We start from the raw sequence: 14,996 nt of genomic DNA on the forward strand, positions 1-14,996 counted from the left end.
CGCACCACTTCCTAGCTTTATACACACCAATTAAACCTAGCCCAAATCCTTTTTAGACCTACACACCACTTCACTAACCTCAACCCCACACTTTAATGGTTCAATTGAGCCTTGTTTGAGTCCCTTTATACCTGTTGAAATCTGTGAATTACCATCCTATTCGTCTCAGTTGAAAATAATGAAGAGAAAAGTTAATTAATTGATTAGCCCTAATTAGGCTTTAAAGGGGGAATTACAAAGTCTTATAAATGGAAAAGACTAAAAAGGACAAGAGACTAAAAAAGTTTAATAAAACATAATTATTCAACACTCCCCCTCAAGTTGGTGCATGGATATCAACAACGCCCAACTTGGAGAAGACAACTTCAAAGACGGTTTTCCTAATACCCTTAGTAAGAATATAGGCGAGTTGCTGAGATGTAGGAACAAATGGAGTACAAATCTGTCCAGAAACAATCTTCTTTCTAATGAAATGTCGATCAACTTTGATATGCTTCGTTCTGTCATGCTGAGCCGAATTTGTTGTTATGTTAATAGCTGATTTATTATCACAATATAGTGAAAACGAAGCTATTACGGGAAGACACAAGTTAGTTAGTAAGGTCTTGAGGCACAATAACTCACACACTCCAAGTGCCATAGCTCTGTACTCTGACTCAGCATTGGATCAAGAAACCGCATTCTGCTTCTTACTATGCCAAGTTACCAAGTTGTCACCAACTTTAGTATAGTACCTCAAAGTGGATCATCTATCAGTCATTGACCCAGCATAATCTGCATCTGTCCATGTTTCATTGCGATGATGACCATGATTACTAAACAAAATACCTCGACCCGGACATCCCTTAAGATATTTAATAATGCAATAGATAGCAGTAAGATGAGATGTTTGAGGCGAGTGCATAAACTGACTTACGACACTGACAACATAGGCAATGTCAAGACGAGTCATATACAAGTAGATCAATTTTCCTACAAGAAGCTGATACTGACCAATATCTAACAGACACTTCCCCTCAGAATCAGCTAACCTGTGATTTTGCTCCATAGGAGTATCAACGGATTTGAACCAAGTTGACTGGAGTCACGGAGGAAATCAAGGGCATATTTACGCTGGGAGATAAATATACCAGAGTGAGACCGCGCAATCTCAATACCAAAAAAATAACGAAGATGACCAAGGTCTTAATCTCAAATTCATGTCTTAAGTAAGATTTGACCTCAGTAATGCCAGCACTATCATCTCCAGTAAGGACAATATCATCCACATAAACAATTAGGGCGACAGTTTTGCCCTTGGAGTGCCGCAAGAAAAGAGTGTGATCAGCAAAACTCTAATGGAAACCAAACTGATGCATTGCCTTAGTAAAGTGCTCAGACTATACGCGAGGAGACTGCTTCAGTCCATAGAGAGAGCGACGAATACGACAAATATGCGTAGGAGAAGCAGGTGTGAGAAAACCAAGAGGTTGGACCATATAAACTTCCTCCTGAAGATCACCATTGAGAAATGCATTATTGACATCTAACTGAAAGAGGGGCCACCCTCTGATTTTGGCAATAGAAAAGAGAACTCGAATGTTGGCCATCTTGGCAACCGGAGCAAATGTATCCTGATAATCAATCCCATAAGTCTGAGCATAACCCTTTGCCATCAAACCGGCCTTATAACAAGTAATATAACCATCGGGATTATACTTAAGGGTGAGAATCCAGCGACATTCCACACTTTCCTCCCAAGCGAAAGAGGAACAAGTTCTTAAGTCTGAAACTTTTCAAGAGCATTGAACTCATCAATCATAGCTGCTCCATTTAGGATGGGCAATAGCACCTGCAACAGTATTAGGAGGAGAAACAACAGAAACAAAAGCAAGAAAGCTCCGATAGGAGGGTGAGAGAGCATAATCATATATATAATTGGAAATAGGATAAGTACAAGTGCACTTACCCTTGTGAGTGGCAATAGGACGATTATCACAAGGGACAGTAGGAAGCGGAATTGGAGGCTAGGAAGCGCGCTGGTTTGGCATAGAGTGATGGTCGTATTACGTGGTTGCCGAGAGTAAACCTGCAATAAAGGAGGTGACGGGTTGACAAGGGGTGGAGAAAGGAGGAACAAGGATGGAAAGAGGAAATAACAAAGAAGAGAGATCATCATTAGGAGAATCTAAAGGAAACCACTCAGACAGAATGTCAACTGACCTATTGTGGTATGAGGTATGCTAAAAAAGGAAACATCTCGAGAAATGAAATACCTTCGAGAAGGAGGATGATAACAGTGGTATCCTTTCTGGGTAGAGGAATAACCCAAAAATATACATTTAATAGCCTTTGGATCAAGTTTAGTACAAGTTTGGTTAAGAATTTGAGCAAAGCAAATGCACCCAAATAGGCGTCGAGGAAGTGGAAACAAAGGACGATCTGGATAGAGCTGAGAGAAGGACGTGGCAAATTGAAGAACTCGGGAAGGGGTTCGATTAATAATGTAAACAGCAGTAAGAACTGCATCGGCCCAATAGGATTGTGGCACGTTCATGCCAATAGAGAGGACACGGGCTAACTCCAGAATATGATAATTTTTCCTTTCGGATCGACCATTTTACTGAGGAGTCTTGATATTGGACATTTGGTGCTCAATGTCAGACTCTAAACAAAGTTTCAAAACCTCACTATAGGTGTATTCAGTACCATGATCAGAATGGAATGTCTTGATAGTACGACCAAATTGGGTATGAACTACAACAAGAAACTGCTTGAAGATCCCATATATTTTACTCTTGTGTTTCATAAGATAGACCCAAGTGATGCGATTTCGGTCATCGATAAACAAGACAAAATAGTAAAAATCGAGAATGGATGCAACGGGAGAAGGACCCCACACATCGGAGTGAATTAGGTCAAACATAGCAGGTGCAATTGTATTCATACTAATAAGATAATGAGAACGCACATGTTTATCTAATTGACAAGTTTCGCATGAAAAATCAAGTAAATTGTTATTCTGAAATAAATTAGGGAACATGTGTTTCAAATATCCAAAAGAAATATGGCCTAAGAGTAAATGCCAACGCATTACAAGTGCCTTATTAGATTGACTACTACTACTAAGCTAGGAAACAAAATGAGTAGTAAGTAAAGCAGGTGTGTCCAAGAGGTACAAGCCATGCACTTCATGTCCAGTGCCAATCGTCCTCTTTGACTCTACATCCTGAAAAACACAATGAAAGGGATAGAAGATTACGCTGCAATTCAAATGTTTGGTAATACTATTAACAGAGATAAGATTAGTAGTAAGTTGAGGAACATGCAATGTCTTAGTTAAGGATAAAGATGGTGTAATAGAAAAATGACCTTGACCAGAAATAGAAGATAAAGAACCATTGGCAAGACGAGTCTTGCGATGGCCAGAGCAAACACTAGAGGTTTTGAACAGGGAGAACGTACCGGTCATATTATCGGAGGCACAATAATCAATGATCCATGATGAGGAAGTGGTAGAAACACTGTGTGCAGATGCAAATGATACATGAGTGAGCGAAAGTGGAGATCGGCTAAGATGAAGGCTCCATCCAATTGAAAATTTTCCTGAACTTGTCAAGCTTAGCCTGGGATAGAGATACCGACTCCGAGGAGGAGGTAGTAGCTAAAGAAGATGCTGGATCAGTAGGCAATTGAGAGACTACATAAGCTGAAGATTGTTGAGTCTATTGGCGTTGATTAGGACGGTCATGAAGCGCATAACAATGAGTCTTCACGTGACCCAATTTTTCACAATGATCACACTTATGTTGTTGATGGGTAGGCAAAGACCCATTAGGTGGCTATGGAGAAGGTAGGCGAATAAGCATAGCTGAGTGGTCTCCTGAAGAATGAGGTAGGATAGCTGCGTGACGACTCTCATCAGCCAGGACATAAGAATATACAGTCTGTAGGGATGGAAAGGGATCCATACCCAATAAATGAACTCTCGTATACTCAAACTTATCCCAGAGCCTGGTTAGAAACTGAAAAACTCGATTCTTATCCAGAATCGACTCATATAATGCCTCATCAACAGAGTCCTTCCAAGCATAGGATGAAGAGTAGAAAGTCAACTCTTCCCATCGAGTACGTAGTTGGGATATATAGGAGGTGACTGAAGAGTCACCTTGCGAAAGGCGGGAAATCTCACGTTCCAAGTTAAAGATCCGGACATTGTTTTGACGTTGCGAGTGGATATTCTTTGCGGAATCCCATATATGTTTTGTAGTCTTGGAGAACATGAACCCAGCCGCAATGTGTGGTTGCATAGATGTAACTAGTCAAGAACGGACCATAGATTCATTAGCAAACCATTGGGGATAAGTAGTGTAGTCGGTGCCGATTGTTTTTCCTCCCCTGTGAGGTAACCGATCTTCCTTTTTCACTAATAAACATTTCAACCGATTGGACTCAAAGAAAGTAATTAGGACCATCTAATTTCACACTGTTAATTTGGATACCTGGAAAGTCGGTCGAATGAGAGGGAAGACCTCCTGATCCATCACTATTACCAGTGATTGAAGAAGAAGACGTCTTGGAGGCCATCAAGAGTATCTATGTGCTTTGGTTTGAAGGGAGGTCAAAATAAAAAATACTTATGCAGCTGCTGTAACCTTCAAACAGCAAGGCTGTTGTGATCACAGCCTTCAAACAGTAGCTGGAGTGATCGTAGCTTCCAAATACAAGGTTTGTTGTGACGACAGCCACCTAACTGCACCTCTGCAATGATCGTAGGCCTCACAGCCACCAAAAAATCAGATTCTGGAGTATCGTAACCTTCAAATAAAGGGGTAGCTATAATCATAGCAACCCAACTGCACCTCTGCAGTGATTGTAGCCACCAAACGAAAGTTGCGACTGCTGTAACCTTCAATCAGTGAGGCTACTGTAATTGTAGCCACTCAACTGCACCTCTAGAGTGGTCATAGCTACCAAACGAAGGTTCTGCTATGGTCGCAAGCCTCAAACAACACTTTTTCTGTTGTTGTAGAGTCCAAACAACACTTCTGCTATTGTCGTAGATGTCAAACAGCCAAAGGACTATTGCCGTAGGCTGCTGAGGATTGTTCAATGGCCATCTTTAGCTCAACAACTACAAACGAAAAGAAAAAGGAATAGCAACTCTGCTGTTGCCTTAGGCTGTTGTGTCTTCTATTGCATGATGTGAATTGAAAGACTAGAGGTGTTGAAGAAGGATGTAAGGGAGGAGAGGGATGATGAAGTTTGTAGCGTGAGAAGGTGTCGATGGATGTAGAAGAGATCGATGGGGTAGGCTCTGATACCAAGTTGAAAATAATGAAGAGAAAAGTTAATTCATTGATTAGCCCTAATTAGACTTTAAAGGGGAATTACAAAGTCTAATAAATGGAAAAGACTAAAAAGAACAAGAGACTAAAAATGTCTAGTAAAACAAAATTATTCAACAGTCTTCAAGCCCTATTCTACCTAGCATTAGTCCATCCTAAACATTAGTTCCTAACCCTACACCATAAACTACCCCCAAACCTTCTCCCAATTTGGCCCCCACCATTATGTGATTGACGTTAGTTTGATTTCTAAATTTTCCTTATTGATTTGAACCCTTGGATTGAACTAGAAAACCATATTAAATAATAGATTGATCCCTAGTTAGAGGAAGAATCATCTTCCATTGGTACCCTTTCGTTAAATACTCAAAAGGACTATAAATGTGGGATTGTGATTGGCCCAGTATCTTACTTGATTATTTATTCGATTTTCTTGTGGTTGCTTGAGCTTATAAATTGGTGAATTCTCTGTTAAGTCTTTCTACAAATCCCTTATGCCCTCAGCTTCCTTATCCTTCTGAGCAAGGTCTATTTGGTTTGTTAAAGTTCCATCGAAGATATCTTTCATCATTCAGTCGGCTTTTTTGAATAAGATCCTAAACATTGATTATGCAAACTGAATGGTCAACTTATCTTTATTCTCTGTAGCTTTGCAAGGGAAATATCGGCTCATTTTCTTTTACCTTTACATATATCTTAGCATTTTCTAAACTATTACCATGTTTCTCTTTTAAAGCTGGAAAATCAAAGGGTTGTACCAAAGAGGGGATTTTGTGGTCAGTTATTCCCTTTGTATGTTGGTGCCTTTTGAAAGAAAGAAACATAGGCTATTTGGAGGAAAGGTGCCATCCAAGAAGTTTTAATTAGTGTCGTAGGCTTTTTTTTTTTTTGGGTATAAGGTTCTATAGAATTTAAGGGAGTGTTTTTTCGAAGAACTTTTTATATGGGAATCGATATGTTAACTCCTACACTTACGCTTTTGATTCCCTCTTGTAATGAGGTTACTCCCTCAAACCACCTTTTCTTTCTTTATTAATATAAAAATACTTTTACCATTTATATATAAAAAAACATGGAATGTTGAAGTCAATTTTTTCATTGATCTTTGGTTTTTAGTGCGAGCACAGAGTCAAGAAGCTCCGTAATGAAGATAGCGTGTTGCGAAAGATTAGAAATCAAAAGAAAGCTCAACAACATTGGGATAAGGTACATGTTTACCTAATTTAACAACAAAGTTTACTTCTATTTGTTTAAATTAACTAATTGGTGTATTTTCATCTTTTGGAAAGTTGAGGAAGTATGTAATGTACACATGGGGTTGTAAATCGCTGGATGTTAATTACAACAGTAATGGAGAAGTTCCATTTTGTGGTTGTGTGGCGGTGGAATCCTTTGGCAGAGGTGGATCTGTACACAAAAGAAGGCAGCTTAGTAGAAGAGACTCTATCACTTTTAACAAAAAACTCAACTTACCTATTGAAATGGTAAAGATCCATTCTTTTTATTCTATTGTAGATGTGAACTTTTTTTTTTCCCCTTTTAAGCTATCACATCACTTTGTCCCCTCTTGGAAGATAATATAGACACCATTACTAATTACTTTTACCATTACAATAATTATCCTTATCTCTGTTTTTCCCCGTTTTCCCCCTAGGGTGCTATTTCAAAAGCCACCAACACTGAGAGAGTGAAATCATATTCAGCTGGGTCAATGGCAAACCTTGGAAGAAATGTTCCACATTCAGAAGATGAACATGTGAGTTAGATCTTGTTTATGGTTTATGTTTATTTTGATTTTTGAGTTCATTTGATTTGTTGTTTTGGTGACATTTTTCCAAAATGTTTTCTTGAACTTGTTTATTTTTGAGAGATTCTATTGCCATGCCAACTTTTTCTAAGAGCAACCCAAATCATATGAAATCACCAAAGAATTAGCATAGATCTTGGGGTACTCTTAGTAAAAGTTGGTGTGGCAATAGAAGCTCTTTTATTTTTACTTACTAGTTTCTCTTGGTTTGCAGTTGTCTATCATCTTGAACACAATGATTAGTGTATTATTGTTATAATTTTACAAGTAAAGTTCTCTTTTTTTTCATTATGGGTTTGACCAAAATTTATTCATTAAAACAATGAAACACTAGGAAGAGGACGTAAGAATGGAAAGTAACAAAGCAGCATAGTCTGCTGACTATAACCTCCAATTGTAGGTCCAAATGTATGGGGAAAAGTCGAGCATTTATCCACAATCTTTATTTCTTTTTCAAGAGTTTAAACACTAGAGCAACTTCAGTTGGTTTTTTATCCTTCCTATATTGGCTAAATATATAAATAACTGTGTAATCCTATCACCGTGATGTATGTTTTCTTGCTTGAGGGCAATTACATCAATCTTAAAGGTTTCTTAAGTCTTTTAACTCACCCTTGTGCTTTTGAAGGTTCTTGGACATGAAGTGCTGAGCATTGAAATGGCTGGGGGAATTGAAAATTCAGCTCGTTCTTGCAAAGGAGATACATCTCAGCCTCAAGTATCCCGTCCTATAGATAGCACCCTACCATTACCTCCCGTGCCAGGTAATTACTGATCCAGAAGTATGCCTTTTTCTTTCCTTTTTTTTTTTTTTTGCTTATATATTAGAAATTAACGATCTGAAGTATGTTTCTTATTCTACCTATAAAAAAGTACTATGTGATGTAGGAAAACCTAGATTTGTTCGGTACTAAAGATTGTTCTACTTTGGGTAGTGTGGTGGAAAGGCTTATGAGGTGGCAAAGAAGAAATAAAAATTATATAAGAGGGTTTGAAGAAAAGGTTTAATTGACCATTGTGAAAGGTTGAAACAAAGGCCAAGTGGGCACATTAAATATGAAGGTTTGCAATTATGATATTTTTCTATAGAGTGTTGTAATGGTTAGGGGTATAAAATAGGGTTAGGTTTACTAGAGGGGAGATTTAAAGGTTGTAGATTCGGCGTTGGATTTCAGATCTGAGTTTTTAATGAGTTTGGATAGGTTTTATATGCAGTAGGGTATGTTTGGGTGGTTTCTTGTGGACCAAAAAGGATTTGGATGAGTTGATATCTCATTAATAAACAAAAAAATTGTAAAAAAAAAAAAAAAAGGATTGAAGAAGAAAAGAGAGGAGAAGAAGATTAAAAAAAAATTGATAAATTTACCTTGGAATCATCCAAATGATTCCATGACATCAACCAAATTGAATGCACTAACATTCAAACAAGAAAAAATAGAAACTACTGTAAAAAAATTTATTCAATAATCTGTGTGAACTCAATTAGCCATATATATAGGGTCTCACATGTTAAACTCAAAACATAATCCTAAGATGGCTTAAACATAACACTTTTGACCTTGAGAAGCCAATCCCATGTAAATCTAACACCTTATGAGTATTTTGGCCGTAACTATATCAAAATTTAACTGAAATCGCAAAATCTTTAGCCCGTTGGATAGGTAAATGAACAGCCTTTCAAATGACACAAAAATCAACCTAATAAGAATAGTTTTGACCCCTCAAAATAATGCCGAAAGATAAATGACGTGAATAGTACCCAAACTTAAATCAAATTCCTGAAATAATTTAAAACAAATAAAAGGAAGACTTTATATCCCTAAAATTTATCCAACCCATTAATGGGCTACAAAATCTATTGAATAATGACCCATGATCTTTGATGTCCCCATCAGTATACTTCTTTTTCCACTAAAATTGATCAAACAAATGGAAGTATAGCCTTTAGTTACCTTCTAAACCAGATCATTGCCTTATTGCTTCAAAATTTAATCTATTAATTTGAAACCTGGTTCTACAACAAATTACCATTCAATTTCATTAATGTTTTAGATGAAGATAGTAATTGAAGCCTGTCTTTTACTATGCATACCTTTTAAATGTGTGTAATGTATGCAATTTCTTTTCGTTCATATAAATAAATTATTTATAAAGAGACAAAAGGAAATCATAGGTAGACCTATGATTATGCTATGTATGCAAACTATTATCAGGAAGACATGGTGTCTAACAAGGGTATGAGGTGTGCCTTTTGAAAAATCTAAAATGCAGAGTCATCCATGCAAATGTATTATAAATAAAATTTAGCCATGTGAACCAAAATTTTATTTAAAAGTAAAAAAGGGAAGTAATATATGAAAAGTAAAAGAAAAAATTTATATGTACCTCAAATTAATAAAAGTAGACTTCTAAGATCAAGCTGCGGTTGTCTTTAACAACTTAATAAATTAGCATGCAGAGGAAGGAGTGCCCCAACTTTCTATTAGAAATCATTTTAATCATTTTTTTTTTGGAATAAAGGGCAACCTTACGTCATTTGTTAGGATGTGCACAGTCCCAATATGTTTTTGATGCAGAAAAATTGTGAGAAGTATTGTGTCTTCGTTTCACAGTTGTTAGTTCCTTAAAAAAATGGCTGTCTGGTTCAGATTTGATCTGCTGCAAAGTTTTTGATAAATGAATGCCTCAAGGACATTGTGATTATGATGGTAATTTTGATGTGCTTTATTAGATAAGCAAACAAATTGCTAGAAATAAATCCAGTGAAATAGTGAAACTGGTGTGGATCAAATAATCATCTTGAATGATTGCTTGTTAATTCTTCATAGAAAGAAGCTTCTGCCAACTTTGTGCTGCTCTTGCATCTTTTGATAAGTAAAATTCCATTAAAGAAATAAAAGGGGGCCGAGGTGGCCAAACCACAATACAGAAGAGGACAGCATTCCTGAAACAAAGCAAAGGGACCACAAAGCTAACAACAAGCTCCTGCATAAGTGCATGTGGGTGGGTGGGTGGGTGTGCGATGTGTTTTCTTTTTCTATTATATTAACGAATGTAATTTTAACAAAAAAATAACAAGTCAACTAATCAAATAGAGGAAAATCAAAGAAATTAGTGGTATGCATAGAATGGAAAGTTAAAAAAATTAATGCACCCAACTACTTGTTTTGTATTCTCCTATTTAATGCACTCAACTACTTGTTGAACTTTGTGTTTAGTTGCTCCTCTATGTAAAAGAGCTCAGTTACCTGTAGTGTTAAATTTTGACATATTTCCATGAAATATAAAAATATTAACATTTGCACAAGGCTTGACAGGCAATTTAACCAACAGTTTATTTTGGCAAATATTTCGGTGGAAATCACTAACCATGACACGGAATATTTTATTTAACAATAATTTTGACTGAATAATCAAATTTTAAGTACACAAATGCAAGATTTGGTGGAACTATTTTGATAAATAGTAAAATTTAACCAAATACTATTTATCGAAAAATATTGATACAACTTCAAAGATGAAAAAAATTATAAATTTCTTGTAGAAGGATTTCTTAATATTACACATATAATAGTATTCACTAATAATAAAAAATTACACATTCTATTCATTCCCTAGTAGAAATTAATTATGATTGATTAGGTATTTATATCATCTCATTTTTATATATTGTAAGTATAATTGCAAGTTTATATAAGCAATACCTCAAAGTGACCATTTTCATTATCTTGGGTCTGTTGTATATCAAGGAAGATGGTGTCATAGAACCAAAACTTTTTTATTTTTAGTTTTATGCAAGCAGAGTGTTAGTGGTCAGTAGAGGTGAATGGGATTTGAACCTAGGTCATGGGATCAACAATCCTCAAACTTTACCAATCAAATGTAGGGTAGCCCATGTTAATAGATTGGGCTCAACAAAGTGGAGGTGCACTTATGATGGTCCCTTTGTGGCATCCACCCCTGCCTCCACCCTCTGATCTCTTCGATGACTCAACTTGGACCCCCACCTTTCCGAGTCTCCTGTGAATAGCAATAACCTTCCACCACAACTCTCAAACGCCACGTAATTAAATTCCCCCGATCTTCATACACAAAGGATTCTCCCTTGCCCAAAACGAAACCTTTATTTGCCGATCTTTCATCTCCATCATCCACCCATCCAATTATGCATTTTAGCAGAGAACACCTCCCAATCTAAGGTGACAAAGCTTCAAGAACCACTGCCTGATGCCAATAGCCAAACACCTCCATGGGCTTCACAAGGAAGACAGCCACCCGTTTCAGTCTGCATTCCGAAAGTTTAATAAAAGGTAGGAGAGAGAGAGAGAGAGAGAGAGGGGGGGGGGTGTCAATTTCATTATTTTCTTAGCACTTTTCCATGCCTCTTTTGAGGGTCTCCCCTTTGTTATTGTAGTATAATATATCTCTGTTGATTTTTTTTCATGCAGATGTAGAATTTAGGACTGATTCTGGAACTGATATTGTGGATATACGGAAGAACCTCCAAAATCTATATGAATACAATGTGATGCTAAGGGAAAAGTTCATAGCTACTCAGTCTATGCTCGAAACATTAACAAAGAAAACTTCAGATCCACACAGCTCATGCCAGACATAGCCTGGAAAGCAAATGACATCCTCCGGTTCATGGAAGAGTGATGTTGAACTTTTCGGCGTCACTATAAGCTAACCTTGCATTTGTGGTCGGGTTCGGTGGGCTTTCCTTTAAAAAAAATGGAAGTGAAAAAAGCATCAGGAAAAAAAATTTCAAGCAAAATGGGGACAGTAATCCTGATTGATTTCACAGACTTGGCCCATGTTTTTCTCTGATGTAAGGTCTTTGTCTGAAGTTTCCCACATTGTGTGATTGTACCTTGTTTTTATTTTTCATAATTATTATCGGTGAGCGAGAGCCATGTCATGTTGGTTTGGGAAGATCGATTGTGGCCCCTAACACAGCAAAATGGACAATTGGCTGCAGTCTGGTTCGTGAGCCTATGATTTGTTGTAAATTATGTGAGGCTCCTAATGATAGATCAAGTCCACCACAGATGATGCAAGATTTCCATGGTCGATGATGTACAATATGTGAAGATAATCGAAGGATATGTTCTCTGCTGTATATGGTTTTTTTTTTTTCTTTTTGGATCCTTCCTATCTTTTTTATGGACTGACGGTAAAGGATTCTTTTCGTGCTCTTTATAGACCTGTTGCATCAGTTTGACCATACATTGCAACCAATTTGATCTATCGAAAAGCCAGGTAGATCTCAGAAAAAATTATACAATGTTGATGGCTGAGGTTAAAATGGGGTAAAGTAAGATGATTTCTGATGCTGAAGTTTGATTCCAAGAGGTGGATTAACATTTGGATTTTGAGCATATTAAGGATTTTATGTTTATAATTCCACTATTTTGAGAATTTTGTGTTTGAAGAGCTAATGTTGTTAGCTATTGAGTCAGCATGCCACATCAGAGGCTCCAGCAGGAAACAGCCTAGACTATCAGCTAGAGGCAACCAATGGTAGCTGGAAGTGCTAAGCCCATTCCTAATGATTGTGGTCGTTCATCTTATTTATGAGGGAAACAAATTTGGAATATTTGTAGATCTTAGAATTTTTAAAAATATAGTTGTAACTTGTAGGGGTGTACGCTGGATCGGGTAAATCCAAGAATCAAACTAATCCAAAGCCTTTTGGATTGGATTGGTTTGGATTGAGCATGGTTTAATTCGGGTATAGATTGTAAAAAAATCAATTGATTTGGTTCGATTCTGGATTAGGGGTATAATAGAATCGAATGAATCCGAGAATCGAACCAATTTCTATATATAAAATATAATATAATCTTAAAAGACAAAAGGTAAAAATATTCAAACAATATTTCAAGTCTCAAATCCCTTTCTTAGTTTCTTTCATCATCTATATTCTCTTTTCAAAATTTTTGAAGAAAATCTAGCCATTTGTCTTGTCACTCGCCACCTTTCTTAGTTTCTTTCATCTATTTTCATGATTTTCATTTTTAATGTACAATGCGTGATGCTTTGTTTGTATTGAAACAATAAGTATGTTAATGTTCTGTTTATGCATGATGCTTTGTTTAATTTTATTTTGCATAGTTTTAAGTTTTAACTATTTTAATTTTACTATTGAAAATAATAAGTATAAGAACTGGGAACCGATCTGAACCAAGGTTGGTTTGGATTGGTTCAGTTTTTTAGGGTAATTGGATTGGTTCGATTTTAAATTTGTAGAATCGATCATGTTTGATTCGAATCCGATTTTGTCACAAATTAGAACCGATCCAAACCATGTGCACCCTTAGTAACTTGGATGCTTGAAATATATAATTCCGATGGTCAACCAAACTAGCAAACCAATATATGCATTACTTCTGATTACCCTTTAAGAAATGAATTCTCTCAGCCGACCATTACGTTGTAGTTCACTTAGATTAACAAATCATTTTTAATTTTTGTTTTAGAAAATTGATCGATTTTGAGGGCTGGACCAATGCAGATATCAGCGACAACATCAATAAAAATACGAAGACTGGGATTAATTATCAAACACTTGATAAAATTGATAAGAAATATCTTTTAACCCTATATATATATGTATCTCAATTCATAAACAAAATCAACTCATTGAGTCAAACAAAAAATACATTTTAACTGGATGGGAATGAATGAAGAAATAGAAAATCATCTCATGTCGAATTTGGAACTTTAGTTATTCCCAGAATTTGTTACTTTATGATGCATATAAGATTCAACCGTGGTTAGTATAATCAAATCACTTTCTTTTCAATTTTATTGGAAATGCAAATGCTAGTGAAAATGAAAATTCAAACCTGAGCGAAAAGATGAACTGGATAACATGGTGCCAGAGTAATCTATAATAATGCTCCACGGAACGCTCGAAAACTGGTAAATGATGAAGGGGGCATTTGGGTTGGATTGTAGAACTTGATTCTTGATTCTGATTATGGAATCAAAATCAGATTGTATAAACAGTTTTTCAAAATCCAGAATCTCATTTGGCTGAACCTATTTTTGAAAATTGATTTCACGATACAAAATCAGAATTCCATTTGGCTAACACTATTTCTAAAAATTGATTTTATGGACAAATGACATAATGCAATCTTGATCATTGTCTTCTCTTTTGAAATCCAAATGGTCTACAAAATGTAACTTTTGTGTGAAAATTGAAAGAAAAATCATTTAACACAAATGTGTTAGTTTTTGGTGAGTCTCTAATAAAATATATAACTAATAATACCATTTTCAAAAAATAATTAACATTTTATGTTGAATCCCAAAAGTAAAATAGTATCTCATTAAAATCACGTTCAAACCAAAATGTAAAATAGCATCCCATTGCACGTTCAATCTAAAAAGTTAAAATCGTACTAATATAAAACCTTAAACACATATTAAAGGTTTATCATTGGATTTGCATCTCTCATTTCATTGCATGTGCAAGTCTTTCTCTAAATGCACTAATCTCTTCGAGTTGTTGCAATGCCATCACATTTTCGTCCATATCAATCTCTTCACTCTAATTATCACTATCAATAACAACTACATCATCTCGATCATATTCTTCAAATAACCAATCCCTGCTAGCCTCTTGTCTAATAAAATTGTGTATGGTACATGCAGAAACCACAATGAGCACCCGTGTCTTAAAAGAATATGAAGGCATCATCTTTAGAATTAGAAATCGTGCTTTCAATGCACAAAAACATCTTCAATGACATTCCTTAAAAATGAATGAACATGACTAAAAATCTCATTTGCCTCACATGCTCTTCCACCTCCATGATGATAGTCCTGTAAATGGTATCGTACTCCTCGAA

The 14,996-nt window shown here is 36.1% G+C and overlaps 1 protein-coding gene across 1 annotated transcript in view; it reads left to right on the forward strand.

The window, feature by feature from the left end:
- LOC147382480 (uncharacterized) overlaps window positions 1-12,334 on the forward strand; it is a 28,676-nt gene extending 16,342 nt beyond the window's left edge. The window contains 5 exon segments of the mRNA XM_086426990.1: window positions 6,444-6,533; window positions 6,617-6,811; window positions 6,982-7,083; window positions 7,763-7,898; window positions 11,583-12,334. Coding sequence (XP_086283116.1) covers window positions 6,444-6,533; window positions 6,617-6,811; window positions 6,982-7,083; window positions 7,763-7,898; window positions 11,583-11,752 — 693 coding nt within the window. The 3' untranslated portion in view covers window positions 11,753-12,334.
- The last annotated feature ends 2,662 nt before the right edge of the window (window positions 12,335-14,996 follow it).

This window comes from Akebia trifoliata, chromosome 16, assembly GCF_017979445.1.
Source record: "Akebia trifoliata isolate Shusen 1 chromosome 16, ASM1797944v1, whole genome shotgun sequence".
Classification (NCBI taxonomy): Eukaryota; Viridiplantae; Streptophyta; class Magnoliopsida; order Ranunculales; family Lardizabalaceae; genus Akebia; species Akebia trifoliata.